The following is a 26517-nucleotide window of genomic DNA, read 5'->3' as shown; positions in this document are numbered from 1 at the left end:
GTTAAAAGCACTCAAGTCAAATGTTGGCAAATCCCCTGGAATCCTTTGGGAGTCAGCTTGGAGCCAGTAAGTAGTTCAGGTTTGGATTTGATCATGGTCACAGATTGGGGCAGGAGGTAGGTGTCAAGGGCCTGTCTGCTGCCCCCAAAGACCCCTCAGCTCTGTCAGTCACAAGTCAGAGGATGCAGGGAGGGTGTGCGAAGGTCTGGGAGATTCTCAAGAGAGTGTCTGGAATTGGAAGAAAGAAATAAACACTAATTCAGGGGATGAACACAAGGAAAAGAGCAGCCTCTGGCCCCATGCAGTACTAAGAAAGAGCCCATAATCTTGGTGACGCAGGGCCAGGAGGTTAAATCCAGAATAATCATAATGAAAACAATCTGTTTGCACCATCAGTTGCTTCCAGAAATTCCTGGGAGCAAGTCCAAGGTGGAGAATCCCAGGCAGAAAGGCTGTTGGTTGGAACTGAAGGTAGTGGTGGGGGGGGGCGGGCAGAGGAGAGCATCTTTCTCAGCTTCTGAGGGCAGGGTTGGGGGTGGCAGCCCCCAGGGGAACAGCATCCAGGGGCAGCGTAGGCACAGGCGGCCACAGACTGCAAAAACCACAGCTGGCTTTAATGTTCTTAGAAGCAGTCCTTCACTGGAATCCACTCCTTCTCCCTTCTCTGAAATTGGGAGTGGATTTCAGGACTTGCTCCTAGGAAATGTGTCTAAAATGAGGTGGGGCAGGTGACCGCAGGCCACCCACCACCACACCCATGGGAGATTTGTAATAGACCCGGCAGAGATCGGACAAGGAACTGTCACAACTGTCTGCTTGCATCTCCTCAGCCTCAGGGGGAGCTGTTTGCTGGAGCCTAGCCTGGTACCCACAGGGCAGGAGGCTGGCATTGCCTGCTGTTGACAAGGGATCCCAGCTCCTGTCTTTCCTTTTCCTCCACCAGGTCCCTTTGGGGAAATCCATTCTTGTCATATGATCAATCAGTTTCCATGTGTTAGAATTTTGTGTGGAGAGAGACCTTAGCAATAATCTGATTCAAGTCTTTATTGTACAGATGGGTCGCTGAGGCTCATTGAGGTCACTTTTCCAAGGTCACTTGCCCAGGCTTCCTGGCTGACAGCTGTGTGTTCTAATAAATCCAGCACTTGCTTTCTGATGAGAAAGGTGGCTTGCTTGATAGCTGAAAGGAGCCTCCTGAGAGGAATGGGTGTGTATGTGTGTGCACTAGGGTTGTGTGTGCCATAGAACGTCAAAGACACCTGGTGCTTGTGCACAAGCCTTTGTGCACTGAGACTGTCACCTGCCAATACACTTGCTGTGTTAAGTGCTAGGATTAGGAAAAGGCTGGTGCTTGAGATACTGGGGTGACACTGAGGGATGTCCTCCGGGGGTTTTGCCTGGGGATGATGTTGAGTTGGGGTCAGGCTGTCCAGAGAAGCCATCCGAGAAGGGGAAGTTGAGGAAGGATGCTCAGAATGTCACAGGAAGAGGGTCTTGAGAGGAAAGAGTGAGGCCTGGGAACAGCCAACATGATTGGGAAATGCCCAATAGTCCAGTTTGACTGAGTGCAGGCAGGGTTTATACCAGAGGCAAGTAGCCAGCTGGTAGACATTTACTGAGCATGCGTTGTGTGCCAGGCACTGTGTGAGATGCTAGAAACCCAAGGTGAAAGAGATCTGAGTTGAGAGTCCATGAGTTTGTTCTATTCACTTTTCCAACAGACATAGAGAGGCTCTGCTCTGTGGCCCCCATGGTGAGTTCTAAGAGGAATGAAACATGCTCCGTGCCCTTGAGAATTCCCTGACCACTAGGAAGACCCCTCAGGCTAACCCAAAATGAGGGAACTGTTTGTGAGCAGCTGTCTGGGAATTGTACTAAATTCAGAGCCTAATTCTAACTCCCACACATCTACCTCTTAGGGGTCCAAAGCTAGATTTTTGTGCATCAGTCATCCTAGGGAAAGTCGGAACTCCCAAAATGCATGTGTTTCCCCCGTCTCCAAGGAAGATTCTCAAAGACTCCAGCCAAGAACCACCAGCCCAAATGCAAGCCTAGATCTTGGTGTGCATGGGAGCTCAGAGCTCACATCTATTCCAGGGCACTGCTGTATTTCAGAATCAAAAGTGCTGGGGTAGAGGAAGTCTTCCTGAGAACTTGCCTGACTCCCCACACTGTGGGTCTCCCTATGTCCCAGGCAGAGAGAACCCCAGCTTACCACCATCTCTGCTTCATGTCAAAAGCTGGCCCCATGGTCTGGTCTCAGTATCTCCCCCAGAATAATGGGGGACTGTGAGAGTCTCATCCACGTTTGGAAACACTTTCCATGTTGAATCTCAAACTGTCCTTCCTTGGTTTCCATCTTACAGAGGGCGCCATGGAGGCTTGCAAAGGGCCAGCATGGCGCTGGGAACAGTGTGCCCTCTTCATGCTTAGGCCCTGCCTTGCCTCTTTCATCATACCCCAGTCCTCTCAGCCACCAGTAACTTCTCTGTAAACACAGGCCACATGTGCTCCACTGCTATACAACCAACTGGACTAGTTTCCAAAACCAACTGTGATGTTTCCTGAAATGCATTTTAGGATAGCCAAGTTCAAGGGCTCCGGGCAGAGCCCTGCCCAGAAGCAATGAGCCAGCACTTCCCTGGCTGTGTGCTCATGGCTGACCCTGGCCTCAGGGGTCTTCCTCTCCTCATTAGGAAAGGATGCTGGGGTGGGTGGAGAAGGCTCTGGGAAAAGTCAAAACCCTTTGGGGATTGTCCTAAGGGAAGTGTATGGCCCTGCCCTGCTCTGGGCCTCATCCACCCTAGCTTCAGTAGGACTTTGGTACTGGAAAAAATGGGCCTCAGCTCCTGAATCTTGCAGAAGGCAGAGGTCAGCACATTCCAGGGCTTGGCCTTTCCTCCTTGGTCAAATACTCAAAGCAGATGGAAGGCCTGGGCTTCCTCCTGTTCCCAGGCTGCCCTGGGAGCCGGTAGGGGGCAAGGTTGGGGGAACCAGCAGCCTTTCTCTTACAGGCAGAACTCTTAGAGATGCTTGACCTCTGCTGAGAGGGAACTGAGCACCCCACAAGCCTGCTGTCTGCCCCCCCAGTGCCTGGACAGTTGGGAAGGGTCTGTTTCTCTGCTGGAGTCCAAGACTCCAAGATCCTGATCCTGTGTCCCTTGCAGATATCGTCAAGTGTCCCTTCCTGGTTTCCCCTCAAGACACTTGTGCCTTGAGACCCCACTGTCCACTGCCTGGAATGCTCTCTACCATGTCCCGTCTCTTCCTCTTGCCAACTTCTACTCATCCTTCAGCCCCAGCTCTGCCCCACTTCCTCAGGATTCCAATGTGGTCCCCTTGGAAGGTTGGTTCTTCTGTCCTATGCCTTGGACTTGTGTTCTGTTTTCTTCTCTCTGGAACCACTTCTCATCTGGAAAGTGGGGATGACCTGACAGGGTCATTGAGAGGTTGGCTGAGGGAGTATTCTTAAATGGTGTTTTTTGAGCTTCATTGTGTTTTTTCCTTCTCTGCAGACTCACTGACCAGAGGTGAGCTGGTCCCCAGGAGCAGGAATTGCCTTCCAGTAAGTGGTAAAGGATTGATGATTCATGACCTCTGGTGTGGTTGGTTCTGAGAAGAAAGTAGGAAAAGGTTCCTGCTAACTTTGCAGAGGGGCAGTCTTTCTTGGCCATTCCTGAGCTCACTGTTCAACAAATGGGTTTGGAACCCTTACCAGGGCCCAGATTCTTCGTAGGCCCTTGGAAGACCCAGCTGTGTATTCAAAAGGCTCCCTGCCCAGGGAGCAGAGTGTGAGCATGGGTGAACTTTCTTGACAGGCAGTCCTTCAGTGTGGAAGGCTCAGGCTGTCTTCACTTCCACTTGCTTGGTTCCTGGCCTTCACTTTCACTTACTTCTGTATCTCCAGCCCAGGCTCTTTCTGGAACTCCAAACTCTTGGAGCCAACTGTCACCAATTCCCTTCCACGTGGGTGGCTGCCTGACAACTCCCACACAGCTCCCATACTAGCCCTGGATGCTCCCCACAGACACGCTCCACCCTTATCTCCAAAGGACGGTGACTCCAGTGGGTCAGTCCAAAATCTCAGAGTCTTCTAGACCCTCCTTTTTTCTGTCACAACCACACCCAGTCTGTTAACCAGTATCAGCAGTACCTCAAACTATGGACAGAGAATTATTCACAAAGACAGGAAGTAGTGCCTGGAGAGTGGGCTGAGGAAGGTTTGCTAATGGCTTATGGGAACTTTAGCAATGATGGAAATCTAAGTACCTCGATTGTGGGGGATTATCTGATGGGTGCATACCAATGCCTGAACTTATCAAATGGTACACTTTCTGTGCAGTTTCATGTATGCCAGTTGCACCTCAATAAAGTCACTCTCTGTCATTGTTTAAGTCAGATGTTCCCAGTGGCTTCTGTGAGAGTCTGAACAAGTCCCTTCACTTCTCTTAGCCTCATCTTTCCCATCTGTTAAATGGGAGTTTCTAAAGGACCTTCTTCTACACCCACCATGTCCACACCCTTACATCTTCCTGCGAGATGGTAGGTAAGGGTAGCCACCCTCCTGAGATGGAGAGTGAAGAGGCTGTGTGATTCAGGCTTATTTGAAGACTTTTCTGACCCCAGCTTAACTCATCTGCCCTTTCTGTAAAAGTAGTTCAGACTAAGTTAAGGGATTAGTTGGGAAGAGGAGGGTGCTATAAAATCAGGCTAAATCATGTAGGAAAAATAACAAGGTTGAAGTAATCATGCTCCACACTGAATGGGCTTCTCTGCAGGCCCAGAAAACCTCCAGGGAACTGGAGAGGAACAGAGATTTGGGCCAGCACTTAGCATCTGACAGAGGGGGAAACGGAGGCCCAGGCACTTAGCATTTGACAGAGGGGGAGACAGAGGCCCAGGCACTTAGCATCTGACAGAGGGGGAAACGGAGGCCCGCACAGGTTATTTTTCAAGTACGCTGAGCTGGAAACTGGCAAATGTCCTTCTAAGAAGAGGAATGGTAGACATAGACATATACAGAGGGAAGAGCTAGGGAGAAGGTGGCCAACAAAAAGTCAGAGAGAGAGAGTCCTCAGAGGAAACTGACTTGGCTAATACCTTGATTTTGGGCTTCCAGCCTCCAGAACTGTGAGGAAGTAAATTTCCAAAGCTGAGGTCATCCAGTGTGTGGATTTTTGTCACAGCACCTCCAGGAAGCCAAGGCAGTAGGCTGGGTAGATGCAGTCCTGCTTATCCCTCCTCCCTCATGGTGATCCCTTTGTGCACATGGCCCCAAACATCACATCCCTGGAATCCACCTGGGCCCCACCTGGGCCCCAGAACTGTTGGGCCGAGCAGCTCAGCCTGAAAGACTTGGTAATTCAAGAAGAGTCCGCATTGCACCTTGGGGGCCGTCCCTGAGCAGAGAACTTCAGGAGCACGCCCCTCCGAGGTTCTATAAGGTCTCATGGATGGAACGGGAGACTGTGGCTTCTGCTTACCTTTTTTTCTGTCAGAGGAGAGAAGTCTAGTTTCTGGAAAGGGCAGCACAGACACCTAGGCCCTCGGTCCCAAGCCCTCTTCCCTTTACATGCCCTGAAGGTCCTGCATGGGCACACCAGGCTGTTAGGGTTGGGAGATGTGTCTGTGTCAGGGGATGGCCTCAGGGCTGTGGACTCTCAAGTCGCCCAGTGAGAGGCACAGGGCTCTGGGAGTCAGCCAGGCCTGCCCTTGATTCTCTACTCAGAAACGACCCCTGGCAGGACAGCTCCTTTGGACCCCTCTTGTCCTGAGCTAGGCTTTGATTTAGTCATGAGATGTGATGGTGGCCTCTTGCTTCCCCGACAATCACCCTGTTCTCTCTTCTGGCCACAGGATCCCTTTTGGCTACTTTGGTCAACGATATAGGCCAAAGATCACCAGAATAAAGCCAATATATCAATATTGTAAAGATTAAATTAATCCTTTGGAAAGAACTTCCAAGTCAGATGATGGGGTGGAAATAATGTAGAATGGGTTTTATTTCTTCTGCAGAGTAAAGGAGAAAATATGAACAAAACAGGGTTTTTTTCTTAGTAAAACAAGGCCACCCACATATACTCTCCTTAAAAATCTAAGCATGCATGGAGTAGCTATGAATTTGAGCTTATTGTCATGCAGCTGTCACCCTGATGCATGCGGTCTCAGGCCACCTCCTTGTTTGACTCACTCCTTACTGAGAAAAACAGGAGCTGCCAAGACCCAGGCTGCCTGAAATCCACAGCCAACACCCCCGGCTCCCCCTCCCTTTTCCTGTGCCTCTGGCAACACACCCTGGGGCCTACAGGGAGACAGGGTTGAATTCCAGCCCCACAGCCTTGCTCCCAACTGCTCCTGAGTCAAAAGATACTAAATGGTCAGGCTGTGAGACAAGCTCAACAAGAATTGATGGTTCTATAAAATCGCTGGCTCCCCAGTAGCTACTGGCCTTGGGTGTTTCAGACCCACAAGGAATCCTGGGAGGTGTCAGGTGTTCAGAATTCAGACTTGAGCTTTGGAATAAATATTCAGTCCTAATCAAGTGTTTTCAATGAAGCATTTTAGACCTCTGTTCCTTCCGACTTGTATGTCCCAACTGCCTTAAATATGTTTTCTAGCAAAAGCTGAACAAGGCCCAGATGTCAGGGTCTGTGGCCTCTAATCTATTTGTAAAAGAATCAGACTAAACTGGGCTTTTTCTGACAGTTCCAAGAGTGGATTAGCAGCCTGTGTTTGTGGATCTTAGGGTTGGAGTGACCTGAGAAATCCATCTTCTGTCCCTCTGTCAGTGCAGGCAGCTCCTGGAGAAGGGAGGTAATGGAGGGGCTGGCCTGGGTCCCCACATGTCTAAGGAGTGCTGGAGGCCCCTTCATGCAGATGGCTCTCAGCAGCCTGCCCTGGAAGCTCCAAGGAGAATGAAGCCATCTGCCCAGGGCCTGCCTGCATTTGCTGTGAACACCAGGACGCCCGAGTTCACTGGAAGCCCCTGCCAGGGACTTTTCCTTCTTGCCTTGCCTCTACACAGAAGGGAGGGCAGATAACCAAAGAGGAATGCATTTTAAAAGAATGTTTAGGGAGTTTCCTCGTTGTCACCACACAATAGCTCCTTACCTCCTGCTCTTGCAGCTTGATGCAGTTAGAACTCAGAATGATGCCCTGGGAATTATAAAATCCTGACTGATTTTTTTAAAAGTTCAATTACGCTTACTAGATGAATCTTACAGAGTCAGGAAAATGAGCAATTTGTTTGGCAAAGGTTTCTAATAGTGGCATTTGAAGACAAGCTAGACATTTCATGGTCCAGGGCTGCCATATTGACCGTGTCCAGCTGCCCTGATCACAGTCAGGGTCTCACCTAAGCAGCTATTAATGTAAAATGGAAGAAACCCAGGCATGTGGGTTCAGATGAGCGAGTGTTTCCCCTGCTTTATTTCAGAGGGTTCCACACTGGCTGGAATCCAACTGATCTTTGGGGAGTTTCAAGTCAGGTACACATAGTGTGAACAGCAGAGGAGGAGAGCTGGAGGTGGAGAGAGAGAGATGGAGAGATGAGAGGAAATCAGGCCACAAAAGGGGCTGGTCTACCAGGGCAGAGGTCACAGATGTCAGCTCCCAGGGGGTAGCAAGATCGCAGAGTGGTTCTCCTGGGCTACCTAGACAGCTTGGGTTTGTACCCCAGCCCTGTGATTAATGGGCAAGTGATAAAGCTCTCTAAATCTCAACATGCTCCTCCTTGATGGGGAAGATGCCTGTAGCCCATGCCCTAAGGCTGTGTGAGCACCCAGGATGATGCACATAGAGCCTCTGGGGCTGTGCCTGGTATCCAGCAATGGAAGGAACTCAACAAACACCTGCTATCATCATTGTTAAGCTAACCTTAGTTATTAACCTCTGACCCCAACTCCTAACTTCAGGGTGCAGCTGCTGACCTGCTCATCCATCTGTCTGTGTGACTTTCCGTTCTTTCTTCACAATAAACACTCATCACTTGAAGTAACTTGAGTGTGTCTGTGTTTCTTGCAGCTTGGAAGAGCCATTCTAGAATGGAAATAAAAGAATTTTTGCAAGGCCATACAGCCCAAGTAGTCGCTCCATGTTAAACACAGGTGGGAAAAGCCATTTAGCAAATGATAGCTTGGCCCTTGAAGGGCCTGGGCCTCACATGGCCTTTAGGTTAGTACAAACAGAATGAAATTCAGACAGGAAGCTGATGTCCTGCTCCCATCCAGAGGAGAAACAGCAGCACGTTCTACGGCTTGGCGTCCCAGAGGCTGCATACCTGGTTGTGTGTGTGAAATGGGTAGGAACAGGAATGTGTGGCTATGCAAATACGGATGTCCTTGTCCATGGGTACCTTGTGCCTGGATGGATGCGTATGTGGGCGGCAGCTGGAGGGAGAGGCAATGCGCATGTCTGTGTAGGTTTGTACTTAGGAAAAGTTGTGGGTGTGGTTTGGGAGTGCTGTGGGTGGTGGCTGGGAATGGATACCTGTCCACAGGTGTGTAACCTTGTCCATGGAGTGTGTCCCTAAGTGTGTGTGTGTGATTTCTGGCGTATGAGACAGCTCTGCTCTGCCTTCAGCATCTTAATTGACCACAATGTGGGATGGGTGGGGCAGACCACCCGGCCACCTGGTTGCAATAGGGCCTCTGTGGCCCAGGAACCAGAGTCATTCAGGAACTGCTGTCCTGAATCCCAAAGTCCAGGCATGAGGAAATCCCAAAGGTTCCCCTGGGTTTTTATTTCAAGGAACACAAAGTAACCTTTGCTTCTGCCACTTGGGCTTGCTATGAGTTCTGTGTCCCTTTCCACAGGGAGGGAGGAGAGACCAGTTTCACTTTTCTTCCCCGTCATTTTCACTTTCAGACTCCTCTGATGAAAACACTGAGAAAGGGAAGGCAGCCATGGTGTGAGTTATGCTCAGTCTCAGACCTTCATGAGGGCCTGAGCTACAGCATGACATCCTGTGTGGAGACATCCCAGGCTCGGGTACTGGCCTTGTGTCTATCCCGCTAGCTGTGATCAGCCAGCTCAGACAAACCGGTAAGAGCCTGTGACTTCTCTGAGCACACTAGTTCTCCAGGACTCCCATTTGTTCTGAGAAAGGAGCTTCTTAATGGAGGCAGATATGACCAAAGTGACACAGGGTGGGCCCCAGAGCTGGAGCCAACTGTCCAAGCCAGTATTGAGGGAGGGCATCGGATGGTTGGCCAGCAAAGAAAGGCAGTGAACTCCAGTCCTGCATCCTAGTAGTCTATGCCAGACAGCCTGATGCTCAGCATGTCTCTCCACCTAGAGATGTCCCCAACACTCCCTGGCCATGTCATACTACTAGCTCCTCATGCCTGGCCAGGTGCCAGACAGGCCCTGATCACTCTCACAGAGACCCCACCCAAACAGACAGGTCTCACCTACTCTCATGGTGGTGTGTGTGGGGTGTCCCTCCTATGGGATAGGCCATGAGCAAGCCAGCCCTCTCTCTGAGTTATTAATCTGCACCTGTCCACACCTGGCTGGCCACTTGTGAGTCTGACCATGGCTGCCATCAGCTTTCTAAGACCTAAGTCCTTGTTGGAAGTCATAATGGACTCTGCATTCTGTACAATGTTTCTGACAACAACAGCACATGCACACCCCTGGTAGGTACTGTACAGCCAGCTGCTGCTGTAACTGTTTATCTCTGCCTGAGACTTGCTTGCCTGGTCCCCCTTCCCTCTTCAGGACCACCCTCTGTGTTGAAAACTGGTGCTGACAAACTGTGTCCTATGTCCTGTGTCCTGGTGGGCCCTTGACTTTCCTCCAGCTGGAATGAGTATATGTTCTGCATTTCAGAAAAAATGACAACAGTTTTATCCCAATCCTCAGGAGAAATTAAGTGCACAGTGAAAGCTCCCTCTCTTTTCAGTCCTTCTCCCACTAAACATTTGACCTCTGGAACCTCACACAAAGGAACAAGCACGTATTGCACAGAAAGCATCTAGACACAGTTCCTTAACCTGCCTTCCCTTTAAATTTGGCTGTTCACATTTTAGCCACTAAAATGCTGGCACTGTGACATCTCCCTTGTGGTATGGATTAAATAGACCTGTTTTGGGGAAGTCATTCAAGACTGGCTTTGCTGTCACCTGGCCAGTGGGCACCCTCCCATGTGACTGTCCAAGGAGGCCTGGCCTGGCTAGACGTTTGTCTCTAACAACTTGGAGATAGCTTGGAACAGCCACTTAGCATGAGGCTGTCAGATTCAGCAGGTAGAAAAATAATACAGGGTACCCAGTTCAATTTGAATTTCAAATCAACAGTGAACTTTTGGTATTAGTACGCTGTAAGTACGGAATATTTGTACTACTAAATTTATACTATTGTAACTATGCTTTTAACAAGAAATTGTTGCTTATCTGAAATTCAAATTGAACTGACAACTAGTGTCTTATCTGGTGACCTTCACCTGGTGCCTATATCCACAGATGTGTGCCATTGGGCACCAGAGGCTCTGCAAGGAACCTGTAGCCATAGTAACAGCCAAGTGTACCGATGATCTACACTTGAGGGAAGATTCTGGCCTTTCCTGCAGTCACACCCCTCTCTCAGGTTCTAGAAAGTGGGCCAATCTCACTCATGTCCAGTCCCTCAGTGTTCACTACCATGCCGTATATAGCAATTTCCAGCTGGAGAGTGCTTTACACTTCCACTTCCACAGTCCTTTTGCTTTTATTTCTGTTCTTTGCCCATGAATACATTTTTGGGAAGGAAGAGAGCCATGCTCAGTAAAGACTAGTGTCTACCTCATGACATTGTCCACAAGCAAGGACTGTGAAACTGCCTGTGAGTGGCTCCCATGGCAGGTGAGAGCTGGGCTTTGGTATAACATCATTCAGATTAATGATCATCTGTTGATTAAATAGCAAAGATTTGTTCATGCTTAGTCTTCAATAATGCTTTTAGGCATATTAATAATACTTAGGGATTGAAGATTTATAAGCCAAATTAATACTCACTGAAAAATGTTCAGCATTTGAGACTTAGATTGACCTTGCTCATTTCTCCTGCACAGATAAATTTCAAATTTTCAACAGATTTGCTCACTCACACGCTTGTGAAATGTTTTGGGGTGGATATTGGTCTGCAATACCACATCTGTAGCATGCTCTGTTTTGTTTCTCCACACAGTGTTTTGGGGATGTGTTGACAGCTGGGGTGGCCCTGAGAGAGGGTTTTGGACTGGCTTGGGGCATCACTGTGAGCCACCCAGTCTCTAGCTTTGAGTGACTTGGAAGTCCTATTTCCCTGGACAGCAACCTTTGCAGAAATGACAGTAGGTTGACTTAGAAACCTGCTGGGAGTCTCATATTTCCTCTTGTCATGGTCTCCCCAAAGATGCTGGATCACGAGCTAGAACAGATGTGGGAAGATCCCATGAGAAACAGAGGTGTTACACCACCACTTACGTGGACTGGCAAAGGATCTGGGCAGAGGTGCAGTGGGCAGACCCTGTCTTGGGAGGCTTGATGTGCAGACCCCCCATTCACTCCATCCTCAGGCACTCTGCTGCAAGAAGATACTTGGGCATCTGAGTCCAGAGAGGAAAACCTGGGGCTGTGACTTTGGAGCACCTGGTCCAACCCCCACATAATAGCATGAACTATGCCCACTCTGTGCCCTGCCAGCTGGACTGGGTAGACAACAGTCATTGGTCAGAGCAACACATGGCTAGGACCTGGGACAATATGTCCCAAAGAAAAGCCCCATCTGTGGTGGTACTTAATGTGGCTTTAGGTGCACAAACAAACTTGTGTGCTTCTGTAATTGATCATGAGTTTATTTTGATGCAAATTAGAAAAAAACGAACTCAAAGATGATTATGTTTTATATATATTTAGCTACTTTACCTTATTACCTCGCCAGTTTAAGTCAGCTGGCTTTATTCCCATCAGGACTGTGACTCTTGAAGGACAGGGCCTGTGCCTGAGCGTGTGTGGCATTCTTTGACTGTGACACAGAAAGCCCAAGGAACAAAACAACCAGGCATGAAAAGAGCCACAGCTGTACGTAGCTCTTCCCAGCTCTTGGCTCTGAGCAAGGCAGTTTTATTTTTACACAGTAACGTTCAAATCAATCCTTTAAAAACATCTTTTGTCTGCTTTTTATTCACTCCTGGTCCTTCTTTGTTGTCCTTTAATCCCTCAAATCACCCAAGGTCTAGGGCCTGGAGGTTCACCACTACACTAATGAATCTACAAGGAGAGGAGTGGCTTCATAGTAATTAGGGACTGTCCTCCCCTTGCAGCTTCCTAGAGACATAAACATCCAGAGAGGGTAGGGAGCCCTGGCTGCTTGTGTCCTGCCGCGGAATGGTCAGTAGAAGATGGGACTGAGAGCAATGGAAGACAGGGTGGGTTCAGCTCCAAGTGGGTGCAGGCCCATGATGGAGGAATTCTCATTTGTAAATTAGGGAATGACCTCTCCACTGTTCCCTGCCAGGATTAAAGGAGGTTTATTTTATGCCCAGTCTGATACCTGTAAAAAGGGAAGGATGAAAAGAAACAGGAAAAACTCTGTTTACTGAGAGTACCAAGGATGGCATCAGACCTTCTGGAATGGCTAGGTAACACTGGAAAGAAGGCTGTCATTCATTCATGCAAATTCTTACTGAGCACCTTTGGAGGATCAGGCAATAAATGATCCAGGCCACAGACTTTATTAAAGTGTAGCTGTTTCAAATGATTGAATCAGATCTGGGTCTTGGGAAGGAAGTAAGTACAATTTTATTACAGTATTTACCAAAGAAAATATCAAATACTTTTAGGCTCTGTCCAAAGAAACCCAATCCCTGCTCCCTCAGTCTCACACGCTCATGAGTCCCTGTGCCTTTGGCTCACTGAGCGTCACCCCCTTCTTCCTGCATAGATAGGATCAGCCTTGCCGACTGTGGAAAACAGGGCAGGCATTTGGCAGGGGGCTCACAGTAAAAGCTGGGGATTTAGTTCCTGGTGTGGACGGAGGGCAGAGAGGGAGGAGTGGGAGGGCTCTGAGGCTCGGCCCCTGGGGACTGATGCTGACCTCAGGCTCCTGCATCAGCAAATGTGTTTATTCTGTTTCCTCTCCAGGGCTGGCTTCTTCCCTGGGTGGACAGTCCTCTGCCTCTCCAACCAGAATGTGGGTGCTGCAGGGGACCTCAGGAGTGCTGGAGGAAGCAGGCTAAGTATAATATAATTTGTAACATTTTTAGACCTTTGTGGAAGTGTGGCATTGTGTCCTCTTAAAACATACAGTCACAAGAGGAATGTCTGTCTTGGTGGGGGGACAGGATGAGCACCCCCAGGGTAGCACTCTCTGCTACTTGTCTACACCTTCACATGGTTATTATTCACTTTCTGCTCTCCAGCATAGTTACAATGATTGACAGTGAGATGAAAAAGAGCCACAAGTGAGTCCAGGCACAGAAGCAAATGGATGTCAAGGGCTCACCATTGCCAGCTAAGCTAACAAACAGGCCCAAACCATCCCTTCCACTGAGGCAGGAGTGGTCCTCTTGTGTGCCGACCTGTGGTGCTCACTGAGGGGTTCAACACAAGGCGTTGTCCTCAAAAACAGTGGCTCTCAAAACGGGGCCAGCAGCAGCAGTGCCTGGGAACTCATTAGAAATGTAGAATTTCAGATGGGTGTGGTGGTACATGCCTCTAATCCCAGCTATTTGGAAGGCAGAGGCAGGAGGATCACGAGTTTGAGGTCAGCCTGGGCAAAGTTAGGGAGACTCTGTCTCAAAAACAAAATACAAAGAAAAGCTCAAGTGGTAGAACAGTTGCTTACCATCAACAAGGCCCTGAGTTCAATCCCAAGAAAGAGAGAGAGAGAACAAAAGAAAGAAAGAGGAAAGAAAAGAAAAGAGAGAAATGCATAATTTCAGGCCCCACTCCAGATCTTCTAAGTCAGAAGCTCCAGGCAGGGTCCAGCAAAGTGAACTTGAACAAGTTCCAGGTGCTTCTGATACACACTTAAGTATGGGAACCACTGCTGTCTACAGATCATCTCCTTTCACCTTCTCAGCTACCTATCCCAGGCCATGCAAGAAGTGCTGCACAAGCCAGAAGACCTGGATCCCCAGGTTCAGCTGGTGGCTGGGGACTCAGGACTCCCCAGGTCCTTGCTGCCCACTGGCCTCTCTCTTCCCAGTTTTCACTGCAGTCTCACAGTGTGTGGAAGGGAGAGTGGTAGAGGAGAGTGGAACCTGAGATGTGCTCTCTGGAGAACTGAAGCACTGACCTCCCATCCAAACCACGACACTTCCTCTCGGGAACAGGGAGGAACCGAGGTCAGCAAAGGGAACTGAGGTCAGAGAATGGGTCAATGACCTATCTGCATGATGAGGTCAAGGCTAGGCTAGCTAAGCCTTGCTAAGGAGGACAGATCTCATGTAATTGGCAAGGGAGTGCCTTTGGCACATGAGCTCCATCTAGTTTCAGGTCTTCAGGCACACAAAAAAGGGAGGAGCAATTTGCAGCCGGAGTTGAGACTATTCTGACAGTTTGTTCATCCTTTTGGCCACAAGAATCTGAATACTCTCTCCCCCACCGTAGTGAAGCTTTCATATAAAGAGGGAAGGGCTTAGACTCACATCCCATGGGGCAATCTGTTGAAGTTTACATGGAGCAGGAAATGTTCTTAGGAAACGAATGAGCGGGAGGATGCAGAAGTATGGGGAGCAAGAGAGATGCACTCAGCTGAGTCCCCGGCACCTATGGGCTGCTCAGGCAGGAGGTTCAGGGGCCCCTGGGTGCAAGGTTTGGAGGGTAGAGAGGGTCTGAATTAGGAAAAGATGACTTGAAAGAAAAGGGAAGGATATAAGATTTATCATATATGTTTTATGTGGATATTCCTGCAGCAATATTATATACATAATACTTTTTATTAAAAGTAGAAATTTAAAATTATGAGACAAAAAGGGGCTACAAATAGAATCGTGATATACTCTGAGCACTACCCATGGGATGGTTCTGTGTCCCAGCACGGCGCACATGCTCACCTTTGAGATTGCTGAGCTGTTAAAAGTTGCAATGATGGGCTGGTATCTCAGGTTTCCTTCCATGCCTCCTGTGCAAATAAGAATCAGGTTATGTGTGTAGTGGGTGCCCAGTAGGTATTTGTGAAAGAGACAGAGGCAATGTCACAGCATGGCCAATGGCCTGGATTTTGGATTGCAGTGTCACAAGTTCTTAGAAACTGCTTTTGTTAAAAAAAAAAATTGACTCCTCACTTGGGACCACAGAATAAATAATTGCAGGACAAAAGCCTGGCATCCCCTGCCTGCATTTTGCATCTGTCACCTTTGTCTTAAAACTTTGGGTCAGATACTGCTTAACTCTGCATGTTAGCATGTTAATCACTGCAGGAATGTGTGTCTAAAACTGCTGATACCTAACCTGTCTCAACCCCCTACAAGGCTGAAAGCACAGAGATAAGAGTAACTGGAGCATCTCGCTGTCAGCTTTTACCATGTCCTGTTCCAGACTTCCAAAAGGTGCCTGGAAATTTCCAGTCATTGTCCTAAACTTGCAATCACCTTGGAATCTTGGAATCCAGGAAGAGCAGAGACTTGCAGACAGATCACCCCATGAAGAGATCATCCCCAAGCAGAAGCAATCACCTCAGGGGAACCAGATTGTCTCCTCAAGTAATAAGGACTTCTTGGGACCATTTTGTAGAAAAAGAATTGCAATAAATATCAACCAGACTACAATTTGACCAAGGTTGCATCTCTCTTGTCCCCTGCCCAATTTTTCCTCTATTTGAAACTTAAGCTCATGTCAGTATCTAGAAAATGAGCTGAAATGCTTACTCTGTTCTGCATAGCTGTATTAAATAGATCCTTTCCTGCCTTTTCACCATTACTTTCACTTGCTTTCTTTGAGTTGCCAGACCTGACAGGTTGGAACTCCTGGAGTCGGGTCTCTGGCTTGGAACTCTAGTTACAGCAAGAAATTCCAGCTTTGCCCTCACTAGCTCTGTGACTGTGTTCTCCCTTGTGAAAGGGGCATAAGGACCAGAGCTCCTCCTAGGCTAGGGAGCAGGCAGCCTGCACACAGTCAGTGAACATGAGCCATATTCACCAGGGGGGGACAACCCTGGAGTAGAGCACTTCCTGGCTGTTGAATATGTTTTAAGTGGTTGAGTTCACAAAGGAGGGTGGAGAATAAGTGTGAGTTTTGGCAGACACAGTCTCGGGAAGGTTAGCTCTGGATGTTGTCCACGTGCCCTTCCATTGTGTACAGAGCAATGGACAGAAAGGAGTGGTGACTCCCCCAAGTCCACGAAGTGGAGGTCAAGGCAGGTCAGGAGCCATTTTCCCTGTCACCCATCTGCATATGGATTCACAGTGATTGCGGCTTCCATTCTAAAACTGGTACTTATGAAAACTGCTGCATGATCCTATTTTTAAATAAAACTTATTTGTTTTATTATAACAACATAAAAATTAGAAAGATAAAGAAGAAGGCTGGAGCATGGCTGAAATGGTAGAGTGCCTGCCTAGCAAGTTTAAGGTCCTGAGTTCAAACCCCAGTAGCACAAAAAAAAAGATAGATATAGAAGACTGAAATTTTAAAAAAATGCAATCCTACCATGGAAAAATAATCTTTATTAACATTTTGCTATATTTTTTCTAGTCTTAAGTTCTATGTAGCAGCTTTTAAAGACTATTGTTGCAATTATTATATAATGTGTAATATCTAAATTTGTCTTATTTTTTATTTGAGGTCATGATGTAGATTTTTTTCCTTACCATTACAAATTGTGAGCCTAATTTTTGGTGATGTGTGTACCCACAGAGCTGTTTCTCTATATGACTTGGAATCTTTTGCAGCTCAGCTGTCCCCCAAGGAGGCCAGGCAATTCTGCCTGGGCCCTTGCAACTCCTCAGTTAGCAGGGACTGGTGCTAACTGAGGCCATGAGATCCAGTAATACAAACCCTGGGTTGAGAAGACATAGGTACTGGGTCACACTAAGTTCTCACTGGGAGAGGCCAGCTCTTAGCCTCCGTCTCTTCTTTGAAATTGGGATAAAACCAACCATATCTGTCAGGTAAGTGAGATGCCAGCTCAGTCTGTGTCACTGCCTGGTGTCTAAATATTGACGATCGGATTCTTAGAACCAGCAACAGGAAATCCAGTTTAACAAAACTTAAGCCATAAAGGGAGTTTATTGTCTTACAGAATTGCAAAGTCCAGGTGCCTGAAGGACAGGGCCACAGGACTCAGTGACCCCTGTCTCACATGCCCACTCTTCTGGCAGCCCCATCCTAGTGAAGATTCTCCCAGGCACCTCCCAGACTCTGACACTTGAGGAGGACATCCCCTCAGCTGGCAGCTCCAAGACAGACCACATTGTCACAATTGCTCCAGAAGGGGAGCAGGGATGGCCAGGCTAGACCCATGCCCTCCTGTCCTGGGAGCATCTGCCCATCTATCCTCCTAGCCTGAGAGTGGGGCGGGTTGGTACCCCAAAAAGAGAGAACACAGATCTGGGAAGGGAAGAGCAATAGGCATCCACTTTTCAGCCATCATTCCTACTACTGTGGCTGGAGGAAGATTCTCGGAGCTGGCAGGCCAGGAGCCTCTGTAGGCTTAGTCTCTGCATCTCAGCGTGGTGTGGTCAGCATCTTTCCTGGTCTTTGTCCTCAGCCTATTCTCCCGCCAGCAGTTCAGGGGAGCCATGAACAATCTCTTCCGAACCCCCTGCAACGGGACCACACCCCCAGACACTCCCTCCTTGTGACCATAAACTGGGAGGAGGCTTGACTCCAGTGACCTCATCAGGTGACTCAGTACACCTGTACTGCCCAGGCCCAGGGTGTGTTATAGACCTGGTCCCAGTTGAAGGGCCCCATGGAACTTTTATAGGTCTAACATTTGCAGCTGAGAAGCAGAGCTCTTACTACCTGGGAGAGACAGGCTGGGGCAAGGGCAGGGGCTGAGACGGGGAGAGGACAGAGCAGCAGAACAGGTGTCAGCTGTGGGATGGGAGCTGGTAGTCACTGTTCCTTCCCAGTGCCCTGGGCCCTAGCTTTGCTCAACTGGGAAAAAAGATATGCAATAAATGTGTTCCCCGCAAGCCCTTATGCTCAAGAGGCAGGGAGAGGAAGGCTTTTCCAGTAGAGCAGTCCAGCTGTGACTCCCAAGGTGGCATCCTGCTATCTGTGCCCATGTTTGCACTTGGTCCCTGCCCTGAAGACTCACACGCAACCTGATATGGAGTCAGCCCAAGTGGTGCAGGGAGGGTGTGTACATGGCAAGGCTGGGCTCTCATTCCCTTTTCCCAGGTGAGAGAGAAACAGGGTAGATACCCTTAGGGGCCATAGTGAAGGTGCTGAGGGAATAGGAAGGCAGGAAGCAGGAAGTCTGAGGAAGTGATGAGGTCACAGAGCTGGACAAATACAGGGAGAGGAGAAAAGGGACTCCCAGAGTGAGACTGAGGAGCAAAGGTCAGAGGACAGCATGAGCCCAGACCTTGATTCAGAAGCAGGGGATGGACAGGACGCAGGCAGGGACACCAGCTCCAGAGCAATCATGTAGGTTAATGCAGGTGTTTCTGGAATCCAGGAAGTAGACAAAGATGCTCGAAGCTCTTCCTCATGAGGCCTCTAGGGGTTGGCCACTGTGACAAGGTGCAAAGATTCAAGGAGAGGCTGGGGCTTTAAGGAAGTGCATTGGCAAAGAGGTCGTGTGTGTGGTGTGTTTTCATTCACCAGCCTATTCTAGGTGCACACAGTGGGGGAAATTCAGGGAGGAGGAAAGACCAGGGGCCTGGGAGGAGACTATACTAGCTGTCAAGCCCATCTTTCAGGAGGGCCTGAAAAACACAGGACCTCAAAGGAGAAGAGTCAGGGGCAGTGGAGAAGAGAACAAGGGATCAAGAGGGAAGCACTGCTGAATTCAGAAGAAAGCCACATCGCTGACGATGGCCAAGATTGGGGGCAGGAGCAGTTCATGCCTCACAATAGTCACACAAAGTAGCTAGCTCCTCAAAGGGTCATGTAGCCAGTGAGTTAACTGTGTCAGGACAGAACAAGAAAATAAGCAGCCTTTGTACCCTGAGGGCTAATGTACAGTGAGTGTACAGGTGAGCATCCCAGCTCTTGCCTGTGAGACAGCCATGCAAGGTTTCCAATGTATAGCCCTGCTCCAGACCTGGAGTGGGGATGGGGGATTGGATGGAGGCAGCCATACCCCATTTCATCCTTAGGCAGTTTCAAGCTGGCTGGAGAGTGAAACAGGTTGGCGAGGCTCTCTGAGCACCACAGATTTGCCTGGACTTTTGGGAACAAGGAAAGCCTTGAGGGAGGTCCTCCACAGCTGGCTTAGTCATGCCATTCCCCCTGGAGTGCTGGCCTTCCTCTGTGGCGGTCAGGAGGGTGTCACCGTGTGGAAGAAGGGACCTATCTTATGGAAACGCAGTATGAGAAGTGAGTTTTAATACTGAAGAGAAAAATATCTAGAATCATTCAAACCCACTGAATTAGTAACTGCAGTGCTGGCAATCTGTCTGAAGGCAAAGGACTTTTAACAAAAAAAGAAGTATCTATCAAGTCACTATTTGTAAAACATGAAAGTTAGAGATATCTCCAACATTGAGCAGACAGTTTAAATAATTCCTGCCAGGGGCCAGTGGCTCACACCTGTAATCCTACCTACTCAAGAGGCAGAGATCGGGAGGACGAGGCAAATAGTTCGTGAGACCCCATCTCAAAAAAACTCAACACAAAAACAGGACTGGTGGAATGGCTTAAGTGACAGAACACCTGCCTAGCAAGCATGAGGCCCTGAGTTCAAACTCTAGTACCACCAAAAAAAAAAAAAAAAAAAACCTTCTGGTTGTCCATGTAGGCATTCACAAGATGGTAAAGAATATCCCCTCTCCCCCATGGGGTGCTGTATATGATGCACTGTGGGGTTTAGGTAAAGTTAGGCTTATGGGAAAGAATTAGAAGAAGTAGAAAAATCAATAAAATTTAAATAGTAGTGGAGTGACAGGTGAATTAAAGAAAAAATTGAACTCTTCCCATAGCTTTAAAACACGATAAATTGGTTTTGAAAGAGTGTAATATAAAGATTATCTAGTTTAAAAGCAAGGATCATGACAGAGAGAGAAACTGTGGTTCTCTGTTCATTTGGCAACCTGGAGCTGCAGGATCCACTGGGTTCTGGGCCCAGCACAGACAGACTTGGGGGTATTATGGGCATTCACTGGACATGTGTTGTGTGACTGTAGAGACAAGAGTCCTGCTCCCCAGGGTTGGCTGGCTTTCTCCCTGCGGTGGCGGTGAGCTGGCCCACCCTTGGTTGAACTGGGGAGTATCATCTGGACCCAAATGGGTGCAGGGTGGCTGGGGCACCAGTAGGCTCCACTCCCCCAGGGCTGAGGGACTGGGAGGTTGTGTGGTGAGGCCTGTTGGAGTTTCTCCTTTCCCTGTGGTGAGTGACTTCCAAATGGTGAGACCGGAAGCTAGCACAGCAGAGCCAGGCCCTGAGGAAGTCATCATGGAAGACAGTGCAGAGTGGTAGGGATGGCCGAGCACCAAGTTGGGCTTCTGACCCCTGAAGGACCACTCTGAGAGTGGGTATCGGACTTGGCCTGCCCACATGCTGTGACTCAGTCCTTGTGTTCAAGAGTCCCCTAGGAGGCTAGATACCAGAGGACTCATGCCTGTAATCCTAGCTATTTGGAAGTAGGATTGAGAAGGTTGTGGTTCAAGAGCAGACTGGACAAAAAGTTCAGGAGACCCCTTCTCAACCAAAGCCTGGGCGTGGTGGTATGCACCTGTCGGCCAGCTATGTGGGGAAGTAAAATAGAAGGATTACCATCCAGGCTGGCCCAGGCATAAAACAAGACCTTATCCAAAAAATAAGTAAGCCAGGTGCCAGTGGCTCGCAAGATCCCATCTCCAAAATAACCAGACCAAAATAGACTGCAGGTGTGGCTCAAGTGATAGAGTACCTGCTTTGTAAGCAGAAAGCTCTAAGTTCAAACCCCAGTCCCACCAAACAAACAAACAAATAAATAAATACATATAATAACCAATGCAAAAAGAACGGGGATGAGTGGCTCAAGTGGTAGAGCACCTGCCTAGCAAGCGTGAGGCCCTTAGTTCAAACCTCAGTATTGGAAAAAAAAAAAAGAGAGAAAGAGAGAGTCCTCCAAGAACTTAGATTCTATACTGACAGCCTGTGTTTGCATCTGAGCAACTTACAGCCCTGTGGCTGACCCAGTTATTACACCTCAGTTTCTCCAAAATGGCACCAATAAAAGTTGGGCTGTTTTGAGGATTAAGTGAATGAGTGTTGGCCAACACCCAGTACAGTCTGTTGGTACTTTGTGTTAAATAAAAATATAAAATAGTGGTCAGGATTGCTCACAAAGGGAGAAAGCTGCACTGCCAGTAATAGTGACAAAGAGGTGGAGCCCTTGGCTTTGGGCAAGAGGAAGTCATTTGGGGATTCCCCGCTCCTCATTGGTGAGTTGTACACAAAGAACCAGGCAGCCAGAGACTTCATCAGCTGCTATAGGCATGGGCCAGTGTGGCTTGTACACTGATGGACCCACCACCAAGTCCATGCCTGGTCACCAGTGAGAACAGACTGACCCTCCAGGGATGGGCTGTGATGGAGACAGCAATGATTTGGAGGCTTCAGGAGCAATGAGGCCTTCTCAGTTGCTGGGGTCTTTGGGATCATTCCAGCTTAATTCCCTGTAATAAATAGTTTTCAGCAGGGGGACGAGCTGGCCAAATGTCAGACATGAGAGAACTGACAATGAACTTTTGTCCTCATCAAGTTACTAGCTGAGTTGGAGGAAGAGATCGTGCGGTGTAGCAACATCAACACTATCAACCACCACAACAGCTCCAGCTCCTGTCCTCAAGGCAGACATGAATACCTCTTGGGATCTGAGAGGTTCAGTAAGCTATGTGTGGTAAGACAGCATCTTTGTCTGACTATACATCTGTGCCCTTAGTCACCCAGATACTGTCTCAACTGTGACCTGTGACAATAAAGGTAGGAGCACACTGTGTGTCTGCACTTTCTCCCTTCCGGTTCCTCCTCGAAACCCTGTCACCCAGGTCCTCAATGCCAGACCTCACCAACCCAAAAGCTGCTCCTCAGTCGTCCCTTCCCTGCGTCTTGTCCTGCTTCTCTTTGAAATATGACCTCTGGGCTCTATCAAGCATCCTCCCCAGATCTATTTCCCTCCTCTCTGGCTCCATCCCTGGGCCACCCCGATATTGCTATGATTTCTGCTGGACCTGCTTTCAACACTGAGTGACTTGTCCCTTCTTGAAGTCTCCCACCACCTCCCCAGCCCTTATCTGGAGCCCAGCATCTACCCTGGGCATTGCAGCTGCAGAGTCATCTGCCTTTTGCCCATCCTTACCTGCATGTAGCTCAGACTATATGAACTCAGAGTGAGCCTATGTGACCCAGTAGCCTCCCCCTCCCCCCTCCACTGGTCCTTCTGGGTCTCCTCTGACAGGGGTGGGCATCACCAGTGCTGGTCACACAAGCCAGATCCTGGGAGTCATCACTAGCGTGTGCAAAGCAGAGCCTTGCTCTCTGCCCCACCACTCTCCCGCCATGCATTTCAGTCCTGCATCCCAGCTACCAGGATTCTTTCCAACACCCCATTCCTCTCTCACCTGTCTGCAGCGAGGCTGATGGGAAATGCAAAACAGCACAGGTCACCAGCTGGGGATAAGGCCTCCATTCTTAGCATGCACTCCACTTTCCAGCATCTTTGTCTCACATAGTCTCACTATCCCTGGCCTTGTGCTCCAGCCAGAATGACACCAGGGAGCAGATTTACCCACCTTCACCTCAGTTCTCCTAATCCTTCTAGTCCCCGGGGCTCCACTTGACACCCCCCAAAACAAGCCTTCCTATTGCCCCATGGAGCTGAGCCCAGTAGTTTTCTACCTCACAAGAGACTTTCCCTCCTTCCTTCCCACTCTGAGACTGGAGAGGTTTGGTTTGGCTGAGTTTTGTTTTCATTTGGCAGTACTAGGGTTTGAACGCAGGGCCTTGTGCTTGCTGGGCAGGTGCTCTACCACTTGAACCACTCTCCTCTGCCCTTTTTGCCTTAGGTATTATTTAAATAAGGACTTGAATTTATTCCTGGGCCAGTCTGGACTGCAATCCTATTTTTGCTTACCATATAGCTGGAATAACAGGCACATACCACCATGCCCAGCTTTTATTGGTTGAGATGGGGATCTCATTAACTTTTTGTCTGATATTTACCTCCTGAGTAGCTAGGATTACAAATGTGAGCCATGGTGCCCAACCCAAGAGAGGGTTTGAACTCAGGCTTTTATGCTTTGTTGATATTTGTTTTGTTCTCTGTGGGCTTTTTTTTTTTTTCAGTGCTAAGATATATTTCCTGAAATTGAAGGATGAAAAGTCTGGGAGACAGACCTTAGGGGTACTCTTGTAAGGAAATGGCTACTGTATGTATAGACACTGAAAGTTGAAAACACACTGTTCTTTCTCTTCTTTTCCCTGATACAACCTCAAGTTTGTTCAGGGGGCAGCAGTGGTGTTAACTTTATTTCTTAGCTCCCTTTATGGAGGGTAGCTGTGTGACCCAGTATTAGCCAATAAGATTTAAGGAAAAGCAGCTTTAGGTGTATGGAAGATTTGCTTCCCTGATATAAGTTTGGCCCCTTTCTGCTTCCTGTCTTCCATTTCTTTCTGGAATTAAGAGAGACGGCTGGAAGTAGAGCAGCCATCTTGTGACACTTAGGTGAACATGGGGATGAGAGCCATATCCTAAGGAATCCTAAGGGACCCAGCTAATGACCCCCAGACCTACTATCAGCAGACCTCTTACTAGGATAGATAAATGGATCTCATTTAAGTCACTTTGGTTGGATCTCTACTCCATTTAGCTGAACCTGGTAGCATTTCTGAATAGACTTTTCCTTGGGAGTCGACAGCAGGCAGAGGGCAAGGCTAACAGAACAGGACAGCCTGTGGGTTGGAGAGAATTATGGCACAGAGACATGTTGAGGAAGAAGCACTAGCTAGGTGGTCCTAATTAAAAGCACTAACAATATGACTGTGACCTCAGCCTGGCCATTTTCTGACTTCTGCTTGTGAAATGAGACTATTTGACTAGAAAACTTTTCAAATGCTTCAAGTTCAAGCATAGGAGTCAGAATGGGCAGAGTTCAGGTCCAACTCTATACTTCCTTGCAGTGTAAAAATTGCAATCATACCAATTTTAACTGGTTTCACTAGCATCTGTAAAACCCAGACTGTAATATTGCTGTAACATGGACTATGCTCCTCAGGGGTGCTCAGCTGAGACCCTGGCACAATTCACCACGTGTGTTACAGGCAGTGCCCAGCCACACTGAGAGTTCCCTGATAGCTGTCCTTGCTTTCCATGTTCTCCAAGTGGACACAATGGTGACCTGGAGTCACCATTTGTTTGTGGTGGGCCTGGGGCTGCTGGGGGCCTTTGGAAAACCTCTCTGGGTGCACCTTGCTGCAGGTGAGTGAGGTGCCAGAGGCTGCCCGCTGTCCAATGACTTCTGGATGTTTCTGTGTCCAGGGTCCTTGGACTGCAGGTACATAGGAGAAGCCCCTGACACATGGCCTTCCAGTCAGATAGCCTGGAAAAGCATTAGGGCTTGGTAACAAATAAGAAGTCAATGGGGTCCATCCATCTAGTGGCCTTGTCATAGCTGCAGCTCCCTGAGTATAGGGGACATCTTTTCCTGGACTGAGGTGGGCTTGGAGGAGGCTGCAGAAATGGGAGTAGGGGAGCTGGAAGGATGACTCCACTGGATTCCTCATTGCAGCTGTCTTTCCCAGAATCTTTTTAGTCTTCTCTGGAAAAGCCTCACCTTCTTTCTCTTCTCTCTCTGAGCTCCCAATCCTGACTGTTTTAAAAAAAAAATCTTGGGGAGAAATAAACCTGCAGTTCATTCCAGCCCTGAGAAGGAGGTCAATAGGGGGCAACTCGATTGTCCAACGTCCCTCCCTCTGCCCCCTGCCTCACTCTAGGCCGGACCCAGCCTTCCTGACACTTGACAGGGCCTCAAGTTTACCTTGGCTCAGGTCCAGAAAGTTTGGGCCCAGCCCCGGGCGGCCCCCACCTCTCCACCTTGTTACCCGCCCCCCTCTCCAGCGCAAAGAGCAGTTTAAATATAAATCAGTCCTCTGCACAAACAGCCTCGGCGAGTCTCAGAGCCATCACCGGAACTGAGGGCCCAGGTTGGCGGCGGCGAGTGCAAACAAGCAGAGACCAGCTCCTTAAATCTCCCCGGTGCGTCGGGCGGGGTGCCGCGGCTCACCTCCGCTCCGGCACCCCGACTCCCAAGGGCGCCCCCAGCGCCCCTCGGACCCCTTCCAGCTCCCTCCTGGCCCTACCCCTGCCCACGATTTCCTCGATCCCCTCCACTCACCTGCAAGCCCGTCCCCGCTGTGCCCACTCTCGCCCCAGATCCCCCCACCCGCCTGCAGCCGCTGTCGCCCCCTCTTTGGGGCCACCACCTCTCTCCTCCTCCCGTTCCCGGCAGGCGGGACCTTCTCCAGGGCGGTCCAGTCTCGCGGGTCCGAATCCTGGTCCAGACCCAGCGCACCCAGCGCCTCCCCGGCTTCCGCAGCTTGGACGCCGGTCCCCGAAGTCACCTGTCTGCGAAGGCGACAGCGGCCGGGCGCGGGTTCGCCAGCGTCTTTGACACCAGAGGAAGAGAGGAGGAGGGAGAGCGTGTTTCCTCATCGGCCACGGCGGCGGCCACTTATAAAAACTCGAGGGCGCGCACTCCGGCTCAGTCTCCGCGCCGCGCGCCTCCTCCGGCCACCGCCACCGCGCTCGCCATCCGTGCGCAGGGCCGCACCAGCGGAGGCGACCCGGCCCCGGAGAGCCGCTCCCCGGCCTGCAGGCGCCGCTCCGGCTCGGTGGAGGGGGCGCAAGCTTCGTGTCGCCGTGCCACCCTCCTGCCCTTGGCCCACCGCCGCCGCCACCACCACCACCACCACCACCACCACCACCACCATGGGGCTCTTGCCCAAGCTCGGCTCGCGCCAGGGCAGCAGCGCCACGTCGGACCGAGCTGACCACTGTCCCCGCTCCATCTTCTGCAACATTAAGGTAAGCAGGTTCCCTCCGGGCCGAGACACACAGGGCGCACCGTGGCTGGGCGCGGGAGATACGCGGGGGACACGGGTCGCGGGGCTCTGGGCCGCATCACAGAGGCCTGGCACGGCGGGCGCGTGCTGAGCGGGTACTAGTGAAAGTGCGGGTGCTTACACGCCCTCATCAGGGCAAGAAACAGGACAAAGTACCTGTTTATGAGACATGGCACCAAGAGAGGGGATTGTCCCATTTGTCGATTGACAAAGGACATACCTGGGTGGTGGTGGGGACACCTTTTCAGTCCCTGGTGCGCAGTTTCTTGGTTCATGGATGGGTTTGGAGGTGTTGGGTCTGTCCCTTGTGTGTGTGTCTGTGTGTGTGTGTGTGTG

General features: G+C 49.6%; 1 protein-coding gene and 1 long non-coding RNA gene across 2 annotated transcripts in view; one reads left to right on the top strand and one right to left on the bottom strand.

Moving 5' to 3' along the window:
- LOC141418601 (uncharacterized) lies at nt 1–26517 on the bottom strand. Its single transcript, XR_012443241.1, has 4 exons — nt 26402–26517; nt 15020–15087; nt 7929–8037; nt 1–228 (listed from the first exon to the last, which is right to left on the bottom strand). It is a non-coding gene; the product is annotated as an uncharacterized lncRNA (long non-coding RNA).
- The window catches only part of Slco2a1 (solute carrier organic anion transporter family member 2A1), an 83217-nt gene continuing 81898 nt past the window's right edge, over nt 25199–26517 (top strand). Inside the window, exon 1 of the mRNA XM_020165714.2 lies at nt 25199–26143. Within this exon, the coding sequence (XP_020021303.2) occupies nt 26048–26143 (96 nt within the window). The 5' untranslated portion in view covers nt 25199–26047. The remainder of the gene's footprint in view (nt 26144–26517) is intronic.

This window comes from Castor canadensis, chromosome 17 (assembly GCF_047511655.1).
Source record: "Castor canadensis chromosome 17, mCasCan1.hap1v2, whole genome shotgun sequence".
NCBI classification, from domain to species: domain Eukaryota; kingdom Metazoa; phylum Chordata; class Mammalia; order Rodentia; family Castoridae; genus Castor; species Castor canadensis.
The sequence above is the reverse complement of the archived record's forward strand: the minus strand, read 5'-3'. Positions and strand labels throughout refer to the sequence as shown.